Here is a 22064-nt window from a genome sequence, read left to right as displayed (position 1 = left end):
TTACAATCTAAATAGGAAGAAAAGATGCTTGCCCAAAAAAATTTTAAATAGAATATGACGTGTTAGAAAGGCATGACCGATGATGCTATGAATATTCAGAAAGAAGAAATTCCTTCTGGTACCACCAGAGGTAAGATTGTAAAATAATTCCTAGTCACTTTGAGTGACCTACATAATGCCAGGTTTGTGCTGCTAATCCTTAACATTCATTTTGATTGCCAAATTTTCTCCCTCCCTCATTCCTCTCCCCCACTCTTTGAGAAGGTAAACAATATAATATCCATTATACATGTGAAATCATGCAAAACATATTTCCCTCGTAGACAAGCGGGGGAAGCAAAAAATAAAGAAAGTGAAAATGACATATTCTTCAATTTCCAGAGTTCATCAGTTCTCTCTGTGGAGGTGGATTTTGTGCTTGTAATCTTAATCACTGATTAGAAATACATACCAGAGTCTCAATGTGCCCTTCAGAGAACATCCTAAAGCCACTCTCAGGATAGGCACAGTTTGAATTAGAATCCTGACTTGCCTTTGTAAAAAAAACCTATCCAGATAAAATCCTACCAGTTTAGAAGATGACTGAGAAGCCATCAATTCATGCCATATTCACAAACATCTTTACTTTATTGTACCAGATGAGTGGGTTGTCCAACTTTTACCTGAAGACCCCTCCTAAGAGGCCAGTCTGTTCTACTTTGGGTTCTTTTCTTTGGTAGAAAGGTTTTTCCTGACCTCAAAACTAAATTTCACTTTTTTTGCAATTTTTATCTATTGCTTCTCATTCTGTCCCTTGGGGCCAAATAAAACAAGTCCGATCCTTCCACATGACATCTCTTTTAGGTCCTGGAAGACTGCTATCATGTCCTTCATCAAGATCAGAAAGGGAACTCTAACTTATAACTTGAATAATTGTTTCTTCTCAAGGAAGAAATGTTTCAGTATGCTACCAGTCTGAACAATCAAGCTTTTCATATCTGAAACCTAGGGAGTGGTACACTATAAAAAGTATAAGCTCTTATAGCAGTATTTGTTTTGAAGTTATCCAGTGGTTGCCAGGTGTTAAGAAGAATGTGATTATAAGCTAAGTAATCTTCATTTAACATTCACCAGATGCTGCTTGAATACACACAAACAAATAACTTTCAGCAGAGAACGGCAGCATTTTTAGGAACAAAGATGCCTCTGAGCTTCATCTTCATTAAGACTGAGTCTGGACCAGTTAAAATATTAGCTTTTCAAATACAGTAACTCATTTATTTGGCATCATGGGGGAATAAGGTGTTCTGCTCAAATGAATTGTCCACATGGCTAAAAGTCTACCCTCTTTAAATTCCAAAACTTTGTTTTTAACCATTCTTGAGAAATTTTTCTAACATACGTTACATGTTTTCTTGCTTTCTTAAAGAAAAAATGTTAAATATCAGCTATTATAATGTGCACTAATACAGTTTTACACTTAGGTATTCAATCAGGGGTTCTTTATCCTAGCATTAAGTAACCCTAAATGTTGTGCGCGTGTCTACTTTTTGTAGGGTTTTTTTGTCTTCTTTCTCATCATCAGGTGTCCAGAGTACCTTCCTCAAGCAATTCCCATTCTCACTCTGATTTGATGTTTCTAGCCTGCTACGGACTGGGGAACCAAACATTATAGTTTGATATAAATTAAGAATATAGTGAATCTAAAGGAATATCTGAAGGGCTTGGTTATGCTTCTGTGCATGAACTTGGCACATATTCTGGGTGCTGAGAGGCCTTTCTTCCTTCCTGTTATTTAGCTATGTTCCAGATTATTGGCACTGCTGGGTATATGACTTCTAAATAATTGAAATGTTACTATATTTGCCTAGAGTTGCTTTATGTAAAAACAAGCCAGAACCATGGCAGATGATTTTTAAAGGAAAGCTAACATTTAATTCCTTGAAAATGGAAAAGAATACTATAGATCCACCTTAAAACATATGTCATTTTGTACTTTAGTACAGCTTAGAACATCCACTATCTGCACAAAGATTAAAATAATCTCATCCACTTTATAAGTAGATCTGGCAGGCTGAAGCAAAATAATTATCTCATATATAATTTTCATTAATATTTTTGGCCAAGGCATAAATATTTATGACTATTTGTTTTAAAGCCTTGAAATTGATGAACAGTGTAGCATCTCCGTAACCAGTCAAGAGAGTCCAAGACAGATGGTTGTCACAAATAGATACATGGTTGGTGGTGAGATGTGAGTACAAGAGAGAGGCACTAATCAGGAAATTATTCCAGCATTTTATAATAAGTATGTTCCTTTCCCTGACACTGAAAATTCTTCAGAGGTCAATAAAGTCTTCTTGAGATGATTGAAGAGAATCTGGATCATTGATCTTGAGATAGATACTATCTCAATTTCAGTGTATTTTTAGTAAATACCAATGGTTAGTGTGCCTAGAAAGGAAATGAATAAACTATGTTTACTTAAAAATCTGGTCATTACCCAACACAAAGAGAATAAGAAATGACAATTTTGAATCCTGTTATCACACATTCTTTCCTATAAAGTATATACAAATGGAGGAGAAAGGTAGCAATATCCAAGAAATAGAATTGCCTCCATTTGGGCTTACTCTAAGTAAACATTTACTAAGTTCTTAGTTTGTGCCAGGCATTGTGTTAAGCACTAGGGGTACAAAGAAATAGCCTGCTCTCCAGGAGCTCACATTCAAATAGAGGAAAAAGAATGTAAAAAACAAAACAAAACCAGATGCATAGAATCTATAAACCTGAATGGGGAAGGCCCTGATACCTGGGATCACTAGAAAAGACTTCTTGCATGTGGTAGATTTTGAACTGAGCCTTGAAGAAAGTCAGAAAAACTAAGAGGTGGAGGTGAGGGGGCAAAGCATTCCAGGCATGGGGGACAGCTGGATGTAAAATTACTTGCCCAGGCTCACATAGAGAATAAGCCACAGATTTGCATTAGATTAAGTATCTTGAAAACTTTTTGAAATTATACCGTTTTGAGTCCTTCTCTGAAGGTAATATGGTCTAAACAAGATAAAGGAAATCTCAAATTGTCAGTTATCAGGTATAAGTAAAACTTCCTAACAGGAAAAGACTTTTCATACTGGAACAGTTAGGTAAGGGAGTGTATCAAAAAATCTTTCTTTGGAGATCATTTACATCAGACAATTCATCTGTATGAAATGATGAAGATAACCTGGAGGCAGGAGTGGATGACAACCAGTTTCTATTACATACTTTAGTTTCTGCCTCAACAGTTAACCTTAGCTGTGACTAAAACTCCATTATAGAGGCAAGGGAAAGCTCTTAAAAATCAGAGTAAAGGATTGGATTACCTACGAGGTATGTGGCCGACTTGGAAAACAAAAAAAGTGAAGTGAATATAAAGGGGGAAGAAGTAAATTATTTCCCATTACCTATCTTTAAAGTCCTTCCTTGGGGTCCACTCAACCTCTGGGGTGAAAGGGGCAAACCCCTTTGACCCAAACAGCAAAGTTTTCACGTATTGTCAATTCTCAGAATCTTTTTATAATTCTTATGGAGGGAGAGGGGAAAATGAAAGAGAATTTGAAAGTTAAATGAAAAATTCCTAACTCATTTGTTGAAGTAGTGAGTTGGGCAGCAAATTAGTACTTTCTCCACACTAATAAAAAGGGAAAGTGAGATACAGTGATAGAGGAAATATAATCACTGCTAGCCACAGCACAATTTAAATCAGCAGTTTTCAGTAGAATAAACATAAACCTGAAGAAAAAAGAGAATTATGAGGTTAAGATCAATGTTCTTATTTTTCAACCCAACAAAGGCCAATTTTTCTCCTTGTAGGGCTAGTCTAGTGAATCCTAGCATTACATGAGGAGACAAAACAAAAAGATTTTTTCCCTTGGAAAAAAGAAAAGAAATGAGGCAATATGTTCTTTTGGTATTTTCCTTAATTTAAAAAAAATTCCTCATATCTTTTTTGGGAGATTTAAATCAAGTTATCCTTTAAATCTACCTTCTGCTCCTTATATCTGTCACTCCTATCTTCCTCCTAGCTTTTTCATCATTATTCTAAATTCATAATCAAAGTAACACAGTTCTGTGAAGCAACCAGTTTATGAGTTACCTTTCTCCTTTCTTCAACACCTTAGTCGTTCCTGCTTTCTGATTCCCTAACATCCCTATATTCTATAAATAATCAAATTCCCAGATATCAAACATGCCAGCTGGAGAAAGAGCACAGCTTTTAGCCTTCCATTAATTCTAGCAGCTTCTCAGGTTGTCTTTCATAATCTCTTTTGATTACAGTCACATCCATGCCAGGTGAAGTGTAAAATTGGGGCAACCTTCTTTGATCCTAACAAATGATTAAGCTATTTCATAAGTATAAATGAAACCCTTCTAGAAGTACCATGAACTGTTTCAGGATTGTATTTTACTTGGATCCTAATACCTCTGTGGCCTGAATTAGTTGATCCATATTTTTTGATTTGGTTGCATCGTAAACTCCCTAAAGACTTGGCCTGTTTTTCATTTTTGTCTTTGTATTCCTGGCACAGGACAATACTTTGCACCTGCTTGTTGCATTAGATTGGATTGGATTGTTGGTTTACTTCTGAATCAGAGAAGTTAGCCTCTATCTATCAGAATAATTTCCTAGAAATTCTTGTGATATGAGGGATATGGGGAGTAGTGAAAAGAAAAGTAGCCCAGTATACAAATGCTTAATCTATTACAAAACACGTTTTTATAAACATCCAAAATTACTGTGAGTTTTCCCAGCTCTGAGAAATTCTTTATTATTCTGAAGATGTTATATGCATGATAATGCTTTCAACCCTCTCAGCTTTCTCCGTAGCACTGGTATTCATTTTGTTCAGGTTCTCAGTTAATATTTGAACAGTTTCCACGTGACTAATAAGAGCTACACTCCCGGGTTGGCTCATGAAAAGCAAATTCATAAGTGGAGGTAGAAAACATTTGGTCTCAAAAGGAGCCTGCCTATAAAATCCCAAAGACAATATTGACAAGTTACATGAGTTGTGTACAATTAGGATTAAATATACCTTTGAACAGAAACTTAAGGAACTAAAATACTGCAGCTGAATTCAGATTAACTCACTTCCATAGGTGTTCATGATTTTCTGAGAGTTTTTTTTTATACAAGTTATGTATTACATATGAACCAAGAGTATAGATATGGTCCATTGTTTGGAACTAGTCTGAATTCTAAAAATCTGAAGGTTTCACATCAAAACAATCTACACCAAAACAAACAAAAAAAAATCCTAACACTCTAATTCATTGGAAGTTCATTAAACCTTCAACCAGCACAGGCAAAGCTTTATTTTTATTCAAGTAATTTGAAAAAAACACCTTAATTTATATATCTTTATGCATTTAGGACTTGAGAAATTACTCAAACTGAGATAGATTTTAAATATATTTAATGATCCAACCCACACACTTTTAGCAGGTAAAGTTACCAGAATGAGGCTGACTATATTTCTCAACTTGGGGTTCTAGGACATCCCTGAGGAGCAGCCTCTTATTTTATTCACTCAGGCCTCCATTTTGGTATATTTTCCCCAATATTAAAAACCAATGAACGTCATTCAGTTATATTTAACCAGTTCTCTCAAGAAAGAAGGTTCTTTTAGTCCTTTCTATCCTCTCAAACTCTTTTTCTGGTCTTCACAATTAACAGATAGTCCAGAATGTCAGTTCACCCATCATTCCCTAAGATTCTATTGTCTCTAAAAAGCACTGTAATAATATCCATATCTCTGTGGGAGCAGCTGTTGAAGCTGGTTTCTTAGATATATTTGTACATTTGTATATATAATGCGTGTATGTGTAGGATAAGATATAAGGATATTGTACATGCATATGTGTATATATATATATGCATATGTATGTATGTATAAGATAAGAATCAGCATGGTGTAATGAAGTGTCAGATACATGACTTGCAAACCATACGTGACCCACAGCACTTCCAAATGTGGCCCAAATCAGATTAAGATGGAATTGGGAAGTATTTAACAAAAGAAGCCAAAAAACACTGAAACATCAATAATATTAATATATGGTTTTCTAATTCAATTTGTAGCTTACAGCGATCATTTTGTAAGGTTTAATAGCCCTGGATTCTCTTTGAGTTTGACATCATTAGTGTAGTGTATGGAGAGCCAGTCCCAGTTCAGATCTTGCCTCTGATACATATTCATTTTATAACTTTGAACAAGTCATTTAAGACTGTAAATTGCTAAAAATTGCTTATCTACTTTAGTAGTGGGAGTATCCTCATCCTAAGTTCCCTAAAACAATGAAATTACCTACCTATATATGTATATGTAGCATGAGCTTTCATAGTCTTGACCCCCAGAGACTACTGTTGTATGTTAATAAGGGAATGGAACCTGGGGGTAGGGGAGTGGAGTGACATTTTGTCATCTGTGAGAAGTCTGTGAGAAGACTGACACAGGAAGTTTGTCATTCTAGAAAGACAGTTAACTGTGGCAGCTAGAGACATACTTTTGTGGACAGAGATAAAGACCAAAGATCACTTCTTTGCTGAGATTCTGAATGATTTCATTGTCAAGGAGAAAGATTCTAGAGAAAAATTTCCTGAGAGGACTACACTTAACTCTCATATGTAAAGACATTAGAAAGAAAATTCTTGAAAGATTATGACTGCCATCCCAAGAGAGCTGAACGCTCTCTTTCATATTAAGAAGCGAGCAGTTAAAAGAAAGAAGTGGGCAGCTGCAATTGATGGTTTCAGGTGACTCTGTGCATCGCTTAAGTATTTAAAATACATGTCTTTGTATTGTTATAGTATAAATAGCCAGTATCATTGATACTTATTTGAACCTCCTATTTGAGAGAGTTTAATAGATATTTCTCTCATATTTAATAAACTAGTGCAGGGACCCAGAGTTAAGTGATTATTGAGAGCTCTTGTACATTTCTATTAACATATGATAATATAACAAAACATAGACCTTGATTACTTTACAGCCTGGAATGAGAATTACTAAGGAAAATGAGCCAGTAGCAATTAGAGAGAGGGGTGAGTTCCCTGCCTAGGCTGCCTACATTGTGATTGTCCCTAAACATAAGGGCTTTGTAGGCATTTTCCATGTCATTATAAACACACTAATTCATATAATCATAAATACAAAGTTCCCGACAGTGCACTAATCAGTGATGCCGATGAATGGCATTAATTTTTCTTTTACTTTTTATGTGTTATATGTTCTCTCCATAGCTATATATGTTGGATTTTAATCATTAGTATACCATTATTTACAAAATTTAATTTTTGCATTGTAACTAAGTAAAAATTGAGGCTAGCATGTTTAACAAATAATGAGAATTAATGGTTATAAAAGCATAAAGACTTCATTTGATTTTGGGAGTAAATCCTGAATGTTAAAAGAACATCATGAGATTGTCAAAAAGATCTGAAAATGAGTTGGAGAGATGTATAGTGATCACTAAGGGAGAAAAAACTCAGAGAAACTAGTCAATCAGTATTTTGTGAATTACTAGACTCAGATGATCAAACAAAAATTCCTAATTCAGTGACAGTTGAGGTTAACATATGAGAATTGATTTTTAAACCACCCTCTGAGGAGAAGGTATTAATTTAAACATTAGAAAATTTTATGAGACAAAAGCATTTCCCATTAGAAAAATGAAAAAGTATGCTGAAAGCAGAGGAAGACCCTTATATAGATAGTTCTGAATATAGATTTCCTAAACAACAAAAATGCTGTAGACTCACTTTAGGAATCTTCTGAGAACAAGATCTCTTCTTCTGGGGAGAAATCAGAAATTTGGAATGAGCATACTATGGAATTTCCAAATAGTTGGGTAGCATCTGAACTACACAAAATGTGTACGATTCAGTAGAAAGTATTGGAAGACCTCTTTTTTAATTGTAGTACCTCCTTTTTAATTATAAGTCTCTCTCTAAAAGTAGAAAAACCTGAAATCACCTATCAAGCATATTTACAAATGCTAGTGTGGCCCAAGCAACTGACTGAAATGCTGAGATGGCATTTTCTAGGTTCAACAGTAATCTCGAGTCCAAAGGGGAATTGTCATCCAAATCTATGATACCAGATGGCCTATGATTAGTGAATTGCTATAGTTTGAGAAACTTACATGCATGCATACACACACACACACACATACGCACACAACCCACACAGAGGGAGGGAGAGGAAGGGGTGGAGTGAGAAGAGAGACAGAGAGAGAGAAAAGATGTACTTAATGGTTCCAAATACAGACAGAAAAGATAATTTCTATCCTCATAGAGCTTATGTTCTCATAAGGAAGAAAGCACAGCAGAAAGAGGAGTTAGAATGAAAGGTGGGGGTATGATATTTGCTGGGAAAAATTAAAAGGCTACTAGGAGGAGGTTAAAAAGAAAGTCCAGAGAACCAGAAGAGCAAGGAGTGAATTGAGCATATATTTACCTCATGAAATTGTGGTCCAAACCAGGACTCACCATTCCGAGAAGGGTGCCCTAGGGGTGGAGGCATCTCCTTCTCCAGTGTGAGAAGGCTACTATAGATTAGGAGCAAAAGACAGGAGAGGTGCTAGGAATGAAGGATCTGAGTTTTAATCAATGAGTGTATTCCCTCCACCAACAAAGATTACCTCTCTATAGCAAATTATCTCCATGAGTTACTGTGACATTGATTCCAGAGATTCCATTCTAAAACAAAGCATTAAAAAAGATATTAGTGGAGGCTCCTGAACTGATATTCAATATTGAATACAGTTACTTCGATTCAGCAAGCATTTATTATCTTCAATGTGCAAGGCTTTGCACTGGCCACTGAGGATACAGGGATGAAAAACAAAGCAGCCCCTGACCTTAAGGACATTCTACTTAAATGCCTTCTTTATAATGTAGGGCCTTTAATTCCATTGACTTGCTCATGCTTATATTATAAGTATATTAAATGGTTATATGTGTGTATACTTTCATGAAAACAAATGGTATACAGCACATTTCTCTGACTACAACCTAATAAGCCTCAACATATATATTATCCCTGCTCCCAATGTCAATGAAGTAATGGGACCCTACCATGCTGTTTTCTCTCATTTCTCATAGTTAATTTTACCAAAATGTGTTCACTTGTACCTGAGAGCAGAAAGCTTATCAATGACATGTTTTCCTCGAATGATTAGTCCTGGCTCACCTATTTCACAGCACTTTTGCAAGCCAGTATTTTTAATCCTCTTTTTTTGAAGAGTATAGCCTTTACAGGTTATCTGAGGGTCTGATATATATATCTATCTGGGAAAGGTCCCTTAATTTTAGAGCAAGTACAGTGCGGTGACTAGATTTTTTTCAAAGCTGGCTACTTCGAGCTGTGTTGAAAACCTTGCATGTTTTTTTTATCACTTCAGTCTGGTTTGACATTTGGAAAAACTTTACTTGGACCTTCCTATAGTCAGACTTCTCTACAGTATAAAAATAACCATCAGAAAGGGAAAGATAGTTATTGTGTATAGATTTCAGAGCCTTATTGGGTTTATTTTTAAGTAATTTTAAAACTTGACAGTAATTACTTGTTTTCTTTAGGAAAAAAGAGTTTTCTTCCTACATGCTTCCAGATTGAGTTCTAATTTTTGCTTAATAGTATATGTCAGGCTTTATCCTCTAATCCAACAATCTTTTTTTTTAATGTCTTTTGATTCGTGTATAAATTGGATTAAAAAAAAGACAAGAAAGGAGATACAAAGGAAAAACATGCAAACAAACAAAAAGTGCCCTAACCTCCAGCTTGTTTTCCACTGAGGGAAATACTGAGGGAAATCCTCCACAGAGGAATCAGATGACTGAAGAAAGCACTGACAGCTAGGAAAACCAGAAAGGTGGCACATGAGTTAAGGCTTGAAGGAAGTTAGGGATTCTCAAAAGTGGAGGTGGGAAGGGAAAGCAATATTAGAACTTCCACTTATTTTTTATTTTTAAAAGAGTAAAGAGCTTAAGATTTACTAGTATTTAATAGCAGCCATCTATATGTCAGATAATTACATATAACATCCAGTACTTAAAATACTCAGAGATGGTGAAGGAATTGCCAGTGGCGTTGTCATTCATTCATATTAATAATAATGACTAACATCTATGTAGTATTTTAACAGTTGCAGAGTACCATACATCTGTTATCTGACTTTATCCTCACAACAGCACTGGAAGGTGGTTGTTAGTAATAATAATCATGAACATTTATTTAGAGTTAATTGGTGCCAGGCACTGTGCTAAGCATTTTACAATTACTATCTCATTCGATCCTCAGAACACCCCTGGGAGATAGGTGCTATTATTATCCCCATTTTATAAATGAAGAAACAGAGACTAAGAAGAGTTAGGTAAATGGCTTGCCCAGTCACCAGCTAATAAATATTCAAGGAAAGATTGGAACTTAAGTCTTCCTGACTTCAACCAGCATTCTTCCCTGTTATGCCACCTGTATTAGCATGTGTTATAGTTATATATGCCTGTATAAGTGCCTTCAGAAATTACATTCATCAGTCAGTCAACAAGTATTTGCTCGGCATTAGAATATCTAGTTTTAACTAAGCTAACACTAATAAAATGGCCAAATGGCTAAAAACACAAGTGCACATGCGCACGCACACACACACACACACATGCATAGATTGAAGCTATGAATGCTAATATTGTCAGCACAAGATAACAAGAAAATTGCAGAGTTGAAACTACTAGTGTATGCTAAATCATCTCTCATCTCCATGGCAATACAAGCATTCTTTATTGAATGGAAGCTGTTCTATAGATTTTTTTCTTTGAAGTTGACATGCCACAGGGAAGTAAGCCATCTCTCTGTCATCACTGTCCATTAGTCTTCCATCCTTCCCTTATTTCTGTGCCTCCTCTTCCTCTTTCTCTGTAGCTCTACTTCTCTGTCTCTGGCTCCATCTACCCCATCCAGTCCTGCTCCATATTTATCCTTCCCTTTCTAATTCCCTTCAAGTTTGTCCTTTATAGGAAATTAAATGTCCATCCCAGCTCCTCATACGAGGTTTCTTAAGAAGATTTTCTCTCAATTCTTGGTCAGTCTCTAGGTATGATAACAAATTCTAATTTAATAAAATCCCTGAGCAAACCTTTCTGGAAGTCCTTAAGGAGCAATGCAGCTGCCTCACACTCTGAGCTTCTAGTCTTAATGCATACAAGATTTCTGGGGAAAAAGAATCAGTGACTATCTAATCCCCTTAATTTACACATTAGGCAAAAATGAATTCACTGTTTCAGAGATAGCAAGGAATCAGAATGAGCTGTGTGAATGACAGTGGAATTTAGTTTGTCTAGGCAACTCCAAATGGACCTTATAACAAACATCTTCAGTTATCCGTGTGTGTTTGCCTTTCTGTTGATTTGAGTAAGGTGAGCTTCTTAAAATGGTTTCCTGCCCCACAGTAGAGTCAAGTTAAATAGAGGTATATATTAATGAGTTTTCTATGGCAAATTTGAATCTTAAACACTGTAATTTAAAGCTCTTTGAGACTTCTCATTTCAACCAGTGCCCAAGAGTACCATATTTAATAAGCCAAAGGTGAAAGATTTTGAATTTCTCTGAAAAGAGACACTCTTGTTAAATTCCAAATCACATCCTGTTATTATTCCTGAGGGCACTACGCTGTAATTGCCAGATACGCCCCAATCTTGTTTTAGTGACTAAACCAGCATATTTTGTTGGGCTGATAAAAGCTGTTGCTAAGGAAAACAAGCCTCTGACAGGTAACATTGCTTGTCTAGATCTTAGAGATGGGAAAGGGGACAGAATGGGATATTAGTTAGTGGTATACGCGGAAAGATGAAGAGCACACATATAATAAGCATATTGAATTAGGAAGAAAAACAAACTCATGTACTCATGACTTTCCAAATCTGTGGAAGTTCTGACCCAGATATAAAAGCAGAATCCCCAAAGTTTTGAAGTTTTCCAGAATTCAGAATTCCCATAACCTGGGCAGGTTGTTTTGATTCCTGAGATGGTCTTAGTACTGTTCGGTTTTAAATAAGGTTCCTTTCATTCACAGATCTTACCAATTAGGTTGAAATCCAGTTATTAACATTTAAAAAATAAGTTCACAGAACCAAGTTTGGGAACTCTTGCACTAAATCAATTCATCTATCAAAAAATAACTTTACCTATCAATTACTGTCACGCATCACAATGAGAAGTTCAATTGAACTGTTACCTGCCATTAAGAAAGGGATCCTTATCTGTTTTCTAGGTGAGCATAGGGAATAAGTTTATTCTTAACAAGCAAAGAGGTAAAGATTTCTCATAGGTATAATCACAGTTTGATGGAATGGGGTTCTTAACAAGAATATATTAATGGAAAGGTGTATTTTTTTTAAAAGAATCATACTTGATAAAGCAGTTGACAGAGTATAAAAATGTACTAATGTGAAAAAGAGTAGAAAACATTTGGATGCGATGAAATACATTGGAGGATTTTGTTTTTATATGTGGAAAGATCCAAATGGACATTCATCTTAACTAAAACTTTAATAGTTTGTGTATTTCTACTCTCTTATACTTGAGTGAAACTCTGGAATGTAGTTAGAGTGCAGGATCAAATATAAAATTCTATGTGACATTTAGAACCTTTCTTACCTTGGCCCTTTACGTTCCCTTCAGTGTAGTATCCTTTTTAAAATTTTAATATTTTACTTTTTACCAATTTTATGTAAAACCAATTTTAACCTTTTTTTTTTTTTACAATTTTGAGTTCCAAATTCTCTCCCACCCTTCCTTACCTCCCCATTGCTGAGAAAGCAAGCAGTTTGATTAAAGTTATACATGTGCAGTCATGCAAAACATATTTCCATATTAGTCATGTTGTGAAAGAAACTGTGTACTGTTCTTCCTGTCATTCCTTGCACATAATAACCACGTTCCAGCTCTGGACCTTTTCACTGGCAGACCCCCACACCTAGAAAGCTTTCCTTACCTCTCCCTCCACCTCCTGGCTTCCTTCAAGATTCAGCATAAACTCCACTTTCTATAGGAGGCTTCCATCCTCCCACCAATGCCTTTCCTCTATTATTTCTATTTATTATTTATAGTCTGTATGATAATATATACGGTGTTCATACATATAGTAAATGGAAAGTAACATACATATATCCCATGTATACTTTTTTGTATTTTGTACACTCGCCCCATTAAAATGTAAGCTTCTTGAGGACAGAAACTGTTTTTACCTTTCTTTCTATCCCCAGTGCTTAGAACAGTGCTTGCCACATAGTAAGTGCTTCAGTGTTTCTTAATGGACTGATTAGTTTTTTCTTTGTAGTGAGCTTTGGTTAGTTAAATCTATATATTTATAACAGCTAAACATGGAATAAAAGAATATGTTTTCTTTTTAAAATGTTGCTACAGTAACACTAACCCTTGTTTTTTCATAAGCAGAAACCTTTTTCACACTGAACTGTATGACATCATCTACTTCTTCCTAAGGACACCCTTAGAAATCCATTTTACCAATGGAAATTATACACCACATTTACTATTCAACATCCTCATTACCTGTCAGGTTTTAGAATGTTTTGTTTCATTCTTACAGGTGCAATCCTACAGTAACTCTTTTCAATGAGGTGAACAATACTTTACTTAATAAAACACATTTTATTTTTTAAAATATGTTAAATTCATGAAACACTGAGTGCTATTGTGTGCTGACCATCAAGAGAACAACCCAAAACAAAGAAATCAGTCCTATTAGCAAGGAATAATGAATTTCACTGCCATTAGTCTCTTCATGAAGTTCCATTTTCATAAGCTTATTTTCCACACTCTTATTGCAAATTTACCAATGACAAAGAAAAGCACTTCTAAATGAGTGTAATAATGTCTTATCCTGCATAGTCTTTCTAGTAGAGCAGGAAAGTGTGGGACCTGATTTATAGTGGGATGTTACAAAGAAAGAGGTGAGTGTTTCAGGTTAGAATCAAATTTGGTTCATAGGTTGTTGAGGGTAAAATCTGGTGTTCTGTCACAAGAAGTGGACCTCTTTTTCCTTGTTGGTTTCTGTGCTTGTCAATTTTTTCTTAATAAAATACAGGTTAAGCTAACAATAGAACCTGAAATTTAGCCTCTTTTTTTCTTCTTACATTTATCTGGTCAGGTATTCATTACTTCATTTCTCCATAAATTCTACACAGAAATATCATGAATCACTTTATTTAAATAGACATGGACTAGGCATACAGAAAGTTGTATAATTATGGTAACACTTCTTGAATTCGTCTGCTAGACATTTGGGGAATATTAGAAAGTTAAGTACTTGCTAAGATTAAAAATTATTTGTACATGTAATTAGGGGAAAATAAAATATATAAAAATTATACTTGGTAAGAATAACTCAAGGAACTACTTTTGAAAAATAACACAATGGATGTGTTTGTTGACACTGACAGTATTATTTTTCTCTTTGTGTAGACTGAATCCCCTGCTTTCTGTTTTGTTTTGTTTTTACATAAGCACCTCACAACTTATTTACTTGATTGTCACCCTTAATATCAAAGCAGTTATTTTGGGAGATTGCACTTTTATGCCCATCATGTTGTGATTGCTGGGTCCCTTCTTGATATATTGCCATCATTCATTGGCAAATTTCTTTTCTCTCTCTCCTTCTCTCTCTATCTCTCTCTCTTTCTCTCTCTCTCTCTTTCCCTCTCAGTCTCTCTGTCTGTCTGTCTGTCTGTTTTTCTTTGTCTTTTCCCCCCAACTCCCCCCTTCTCTCTTTATGATTCTCAAGTGTGCCTCTCTCTGCCTGTCTGTCTCCGCTACTCCCTTCTGTCTTTTCTTTCTGATACTTTCTCTAGTGTTTCTCTTTCAAGTTCCCTCTCTCTCTCTCTCTCTCTCCCTCCCTCTGTCTCTCTCTTTCTTTCTTGCTCCACCTCCTTCACTTCCTCCTCCCCCCACTGCTTTGAGGATATGTTTGATTTTTGGAAAAAGCCAAGTGTCACTCAGAGAGAATCAATCTCATGACATTATAGGTTACACCTCAAACATGTGCATGCTGAAATGGTTTTCTGTACAAGTTACTGATTAACAACTAAATGTACCAATTTGTCTCCACACAGATCATTGCTTATCAACCGTATGGAAAATCTGTGGACTGGTGGGCCTATGGTGTTCTGTTATATGAAATGTTAGCTGGACAGGTAATGATTCGTTATATTATGACACTGAATTTCTGTAATGTGCTAGTGTAAAAAAATTATTTCTGCACTATGAACAATTACATGACTTCATACCTAGCTACTCTGGATTGAGATTAAGAAGAATCTGACTTAGATGATCTCTTTTTAAAAGCAGAAATGCCCTTTACTAAAGATGAAATAGAGGTAGCATAGAATGGTGCAGGGGTTCTTCACCCTTTTTTTGTCATGTACCCTTGAGCAGTCTGGTGAAGCTTATGAATCCTTTCTCAAAATAATGTGGGGTTTTTTTTAGTATTTTATTTTTCCCCATTCACATGTAAAAACAATTTTAACATTTGTTTTTAAAACTCTGAGTTCCAAATTCTCTCCTTTTTCTCCCACCCCACCCCACCCTTCACTGAGAAGGCAAGCAGTTCAATAGAGGTTATACATATGTAGTCATGCAAAACACATCCATAACAGTCATGTTGTGAAAGAAAATATAGACCAAAAGAACTCCAGAAAAATAAAGTTTAAAAAGTATGCATCAATCTGTATTCAGATACCATCACTTCTTTCCACGGGAATGAATAGCATTTTTTATTATAAGTCCTTCAGAGTTGTCTTGGATTATTATATTGCTGATCATCTTACAATATTGCTGTTACTCTGTCCACAGTACATTTCACTTAGCATCAGCCCATGCAAATCTTTCCAAGTTTTTCTGAGAGCCTCCTGCTCATCATTTCTTATAGTATAATAGTATTCCATCATAATCATATACCATAACTTGTTCAGCCATTCCCTAGTTGATGGACATCCCCTCAATTTCTAATTCTTTACCCCTAGAAAAGAGCTGCTATAAATATTTTTGTACATATTTATTCTTTTCCTTTTTTGTTTTTATCTCTTTTGAGATACAGACCTAGTAGTGGTATTGCTAGGTCAAAAGGTATGAGTGGTTTTATAGCCCTTTGAGAATACTTCCAAATCACCCTACAAAATGTTTGATTCAGTTCACGATTTCACCAATAGCGCATTAATGTCTCATTTTTCCCGTGTACCCTCCAACATTTGTCATTTACCTTTTCTATCCTATTAGGCAATCTAATAGGTATGAGGAGGTACCTCAGAATTTTTTCAACTTGCATTTTTCCAGTCTATAGTGAGTTACAATATTTTTTTCATATGGCTATGGATAGCTTTGGTTACTTCATTTGAAAACTGATTATATCTTTTGATCATTTATTAATTGGGAAATGGCTCTCCTTTTTATAAATTTGACTCAATTCTCTTTATGTTTGAGAAATGAGGTGTTTATCAGAAAAGCTTGCTTCAAATTTTTTTTCAATTACTATTGTTAATTATTTCCCTGCATCCTATTCCTTCCACCTTTGTTTATTCTATTCTTTCTCTCCTTTCACCCTGTCCCTCCTCATAAGTGTTTTACTCCTAACTACCCCTTCCTCCAATCTTCCCTCTTTTATGTGAGATAATTTACCCCGTTCTACCACTCCCTTTCTCTTTCTCCCAGTACGTTCCTCTCTCATCCCTTCCTATTCAGCTCACACCTATGCCCTCTGTCTATATATACTCCTAAGTACTCTAATAATGACAGGAGTTTTATGAGTTACAAATAACATCTTTGCATGTAGGAATGTAAACAATTTAACTTTATTAAATCCTTTATGATTTCCCTTTTTATTTACCTTTTTATGCTTCTCTTGAGTCTTGTATTTGACAGTCAGATTTTCTATTCAGCTCTGGTCTTTCCATCAAGAATGCTTGAAAGTCCTCTATTTCATTGAATATCCATTTTTTTCCCTGAAGAATTATACTCAGTTTTGCTTGGTAGGTGATTCTTGGTTTTAAACCTAACTCCTTTGCTCTCCCAAAAAACACATTTAAAGCCTTCTGATCGTTTAAGGTAGGACCTGCTAACTCTTGTGTTATCCTGATTGTGGCTCCATGATACTTGAATTGTTTCTTTTTGGCTGCTTGCAATACTTTCTATTTAACCTGGAAACTCTGGCTTTTGGCTATAATATTCCTAGCAATTTTCATTTTGAGATCTCTTTTAAGAGGTGATCAGTGGATTCTTTCAGTTTCCATTTTATCCTCTGGTTTCAGAATATCAGAACAGTTTTTTAAAAATAATTTCTTGAAAGATATTGTCTAGGTTCTTTTTTGATCATGGCTTTCAGGTAGTCCAATAATCTTAAAATTACCCCTCCTGGATCTATTGTCCAGGTTTGTTGTTTTTCCAAAGAGACATTTTAGATTCTCTTCTAGTTTTTTTATTCTTTTGGTTTTGTTTTATTGTTTCTGAATTTCTCATGAAGTCATTAGTTTCCATGTACTCTGTTATAATTTTTAAGGAATTATTTTCTTCATTGAGCTTTTGACCTCCTTTCACATTTGACTGATTTTGATATTTATGGCATTATTCTCCTCATTGGCTTTTTGTATCTCTTTTGACATTTGACCTACTCTGTTTTTAAAGATTTAATTATTAAATTAAATTTAATTTAAAATTTCTTCAATTTTTTTTGTCTCCTTTATCAAGCTGTTAACTCCATTCTTATGATTTTTAGGCATCACTCTCATTTTTCTTCCCAGTTTATCCTTTACCTCTCTTACATGATTTTCAAAATCCTTTTTGAGATCTTCCATGGCTTGAAACCAATTCATATTTTTCTTGGAGTCTTTGGATGTAGGAGCTTTGACGTAGTTGTCTTCTTCTGAGAGTGTTTTGATCTTCCTTGTCACCATAACTTTCTATAATTAGATGGTTTTTTTCCTTTCATTGTTTGCTCATTTTCCAGCCTATTACTTAACTTTGAACTGTTTGTTAAAATAGGGCTCTGCTTCTAGGGTGGAGGGCACACTATCCCCAGCACTGAGAGTTCTCTTCAGCTGTTTTCTTTTTCTTTAAATATATAATTTATTTATTTTCAATTCTTAACATTCACTTCCACAAGAATTTGAATTCAGAATTTTCTCCCCATCTCTCCCTATCCCCCACCCCAGGACAGCATGCACCCCATCCACCCCTTCCTCCAGTCTGTCCTCCCTTCTATTACCCACCCTTCTTCCATCCCCTTTCCCTTCTATTTTCTTGTAGGGCAAAATAGATTTCTATTCTCCATTGCCTGTATAGCTTAATTTCCAGTTGCATGCTAAAACAGTTTTTAACATTCATTCTTAAAGCTTTGAGTTCCATAATCTCTCCCTCCCTCTTCACCCACCCTCATTGAGAAAATAAGCAATTCAATATAGGTCATACATGTGTAACAATGCAAATCATTTCCATAATAGTTATGTTGAAAAAGACTAACCACATTTCCCCCTGTCCTGCCCTGTCCTTCTTCTGTTCCATTCTCTCCCTTGACCTGTCCTCTCACAATAGTATTTGCTTCTGATTATCCCTTTCCCCAATTTTGTGTCCCTTCTATTATCTTCCCTCTCCTATCCACTTCCCCCTTGCCTTCTTGCAGAGTAAAATAGATTTCCCTATCCAATTGAGTGTGTGTTATTCCCTCCTTAAGCCAAATACCATAAGAGTAGGGCTCTTTTATTTCCTTTCATCTCCCCCCTCTTCTTCTCCATTGTAAAAGTTCTTTCTTCTCTCTTTGATGTGAGATCATTTTCTACATTCTATCTCTCCTTTTCTCTTACTCCTACTACATTCCATTACACAGCAAATTTTATTTTCTTAGGTATTCTCCCTTCATATTCAAATCATCCTGTGCCCTCTATCTGTGTGTGTGTACACACACACATATGCCCATGTACATATACATACCTACACATATCTAATATAAACATATGTACATACCCATAGACACCTGCATATATTTATGTATATAGATATATAGATATATTCCCTCTAACTACCCTAATACTGGTCTTTGTTCAGCTGTTTTCAAAGATACTTCTAGGGACCTGTAAATTTTCAGGTTTTCCAAGGTGGTATGATCTAAGGAGAGATGTTTACTTTTCTCCTGTTATACTTGGGTCTGTGAGTGACCACAAGTACTTTTTTCTGCCTTGGAACTATGAGGAGAGTCCCCTCTCCACTGCTACTGCAAGCTCTGCTTTACTAATGCATTTCTCACCCTGGGACTGACACTCAGAACTGGGAACAAGATCCAAGTATGGGCAAAGCAACAGAGTCCTGCCTCTGTGCAGAATAATGTTTTTAAATACATAGTATAAAATACATAAGATTACAAAGGAAATAGACTATATTAAAATACAGTTATTAAATTATATTAAATACAGTTTAGGATCTTGGAGTAGTAGATTCTAGACAGCTAGCCTTGGAGTGAAAGAGACTGTGTTCATTCTGGGCAATTCACTTGGCCTCTCTCAGTTTCTGTTTCCTCATCTATAAAATGGGGATAATAATAGCACCTACCTCCCAGGATTGTTGTGAGACTCAAAATAGTATATCAAAGTGCCATATGGATATTAACTTTTATTATTATTTCATTTAACTCTTTATTGTTCATTATTGATTATCTTTTTTCTCCAAACTCACCGTTGATTAAACTAGCATCCTTTGAGTCACTCAGGGTTTACAGCCTTGACTCTTCACTCCCTCATCTTCAATCAGTTGCCAAAACATCTTAATTTTATCTTCAGAATCTTTCTCATTTGTTTCCTTTTTTTCTTAGGCAAATTGGTGTTAAGTGGTCACATAGCTAGTAAGTGTCTGAGACTGGATTTGAACCCAGGTCCTCCTGACTCGAGGGCCAGTGCTTTAATCACCACACCACCTAATTGCCCCTTTCATATTTGTTTCTGAACAGCTAGGCAAACTACTGAATAAAGTGATGGACTTGGGAACATGAAAACTTGAGTTCAAATTTGACCTCATATATTTACTAGTCATATGTACTCAGGAAATCACTTAACCATTCTCTGCCTCATCTGTTAAATGGGAATAGTAATAGCAATTGCTTCAAGGTTGTTAGGAATATCAAGTGAGACAACATATAGGAAGCTCTTTGCGAACATTAAAGGGTTATAGAAGGGCTGGCTATTATGCTTATTATTTCTTTTCACTCACAATGCCCTTCATAACCTGGCTGCATCCTACCTTTCCAGGCTTCCACCTTATTCCCTTCCCTCTCTCCATATGCAATCTGATGACACTGGGTTCCTTACTGTTCCTCACACAAGAGTCTCCATCTTCTGAGTTCAAGCATTTTGACTGGCTGTACCCCATTCCCAGAACTCTCTCCCTCCTCATGTCTAACCCCTGCCTTTCTGGGCTTACTTCAAGTCTCAGCTAAAGTCCCGTCTTCTACAGGAAGCCTTTCCCAATCCTCAATCTTAGTGGCTTCCCTCTCAAATTATCCCCAATTATACTTTATATATTATGTTAGCACATAGTTGTTTTCATGTTGTCCCCCCATTAGACCATAAGGTCTTTGAGTACAGGGACTATTTTTTGCCTTTCTTTGTAGCCCCAGAGCTTAGCAAAATGTGTGGAGCATACTAGGTGTTTAATAGATGTTTGTTGATTTATAATGCTACCGCCCTAGTTCAGACCCTCATCACCTCTCACCTAGCCTAATGCAATAGAAGTCTCCTTATTTCTAGTCTCTCCCCTCTTCACTTTATCTTTCACCAATACCTAAACACAAACTCCAGTGGCTCCCTGTTGCCTGTGAGATCGTATACAAACTCTTCTGTTAGAGCCCTCACAGTTTGGCTCCACCCTACATGTTCAGGCTTATTACACATTAGTCTCCTAACCACTAGACTCTACTGTCCAGCCACACTGGCCTTCATGCTCTTCCTCACACACAATGTTCTGTTTCCTATCACCACATCTTTATACAAGCTATCTTCCATGTCTTCTTTAGTAACTCTGTTGGAACTTTAAACTTCACAAAAACTCTAACTTCCTTAAAAGCTCAGCTCAAGTGCTCTGTCCTGTGGTAAGTATCATATCCCAATCCCCCAGTTGCTCATGCCCACATTACTGAAATCACTTCATATATGTTTTATAGTTACTTGTTGATATGTATTCCAATAGAATGTAAATTCCTTCAGAGTAGGATGTTTCATTTTTGTCTTTTTATCTTCTATACTTAGCATAGTGCCTAGAACATTGTAGGTGTTAAGATATGCTTGTTGATTGAATTAATGGTCAGATCTTATCAGAAAATTGTGTTTACCTTTGAGAACTATACTTTGAGGTCCATTGAAATACTAGACACTATTCTGTCACGCACACATGCTCACATACATGCACACATGTGAGTGTGTATATATGCATGAAATCTCATTTAATCTTTACAATAAACCTTTAAGGTAGGTATAAATGTAGAACTTGAAGTTCAGAGAAATCCAGTGAATTGCCGAAGCCACACAGCTCGTAAGTGGCAAAGTGAGGATGTACATGTGGACCTTCTACCCAGCCTCTAGGGCTCCATTCAGTTTCTCCCTCATTGGGGTTTTTGTGTTCCTTTCCATTCTCTTCACAAGAATGGAGAGCATTGCTTTGTCATCTCAAAGCACCAGGTCCCCTCAGCTCTGAGTCATGTAACACTTCTAGGCTTCACCCATGTACACTTGCTTTCGAGATAAGTACAGGTCTTTGAGAATGGGCAGAAGTTTAATGTAGCTTAAATAAAGGGCTTCCTAGTTTATTGTCCTTAATAATTTATTGTAACTTCTCTTTAAGAGTCCTAAGGTTTTCTTCCTCATTAGTAAAAAGAGAAGTACCTCTTTTGCAGCATTCTAAACAACATCTTCCCAAGGATGCCACTGCTTAACCATTAACTTTTCTTCACATATCTGCCAGGGTAGGGATGGTCTGTTGTGCCTTTGTGCTCTCCTG

General features: G+C 35.9%; 1 protein-coding gene across 1 annotated transcript in view; it reads left to right on the top strand.

Moving 5' to 3' along the window:
- The window catches only part of PRKCA (protein kinase C alpha), a 484269-nt gene that overhangs the window by 439212 nt on the left and 22993 nt on the right, over positions 1-22064 (top strand). The window contains exon 14 of the mRNA XM_072645482.1: positions 15149-15229. Coding sequence (XP_072501583.1) covers positions 15149-15229 — 81 coding nt within the window. The remainder of the gene's footprint in view (positions 1-15148; positions 15230-22064) is intronic.

This window comes from Notamacropus eugenii, chromosome 2, assembly GCF_028372415.1.
Source record: "Notamacropus eugenii isolate mMacEug1 chromosome 2, mMacEug1.pri_v2, whole genome shotgun sequence".
In the NCBI taxonomy this organism is placed as follows: Eukaryota; Metazoa; Chordata; class Mammalia; order Diprotodontia; family Macropodidae; genus Notamacropus; species Notamacropus eugenii.
This window is presented reverse-complemented; position numbering and strand designations above follow the sequence as displayed.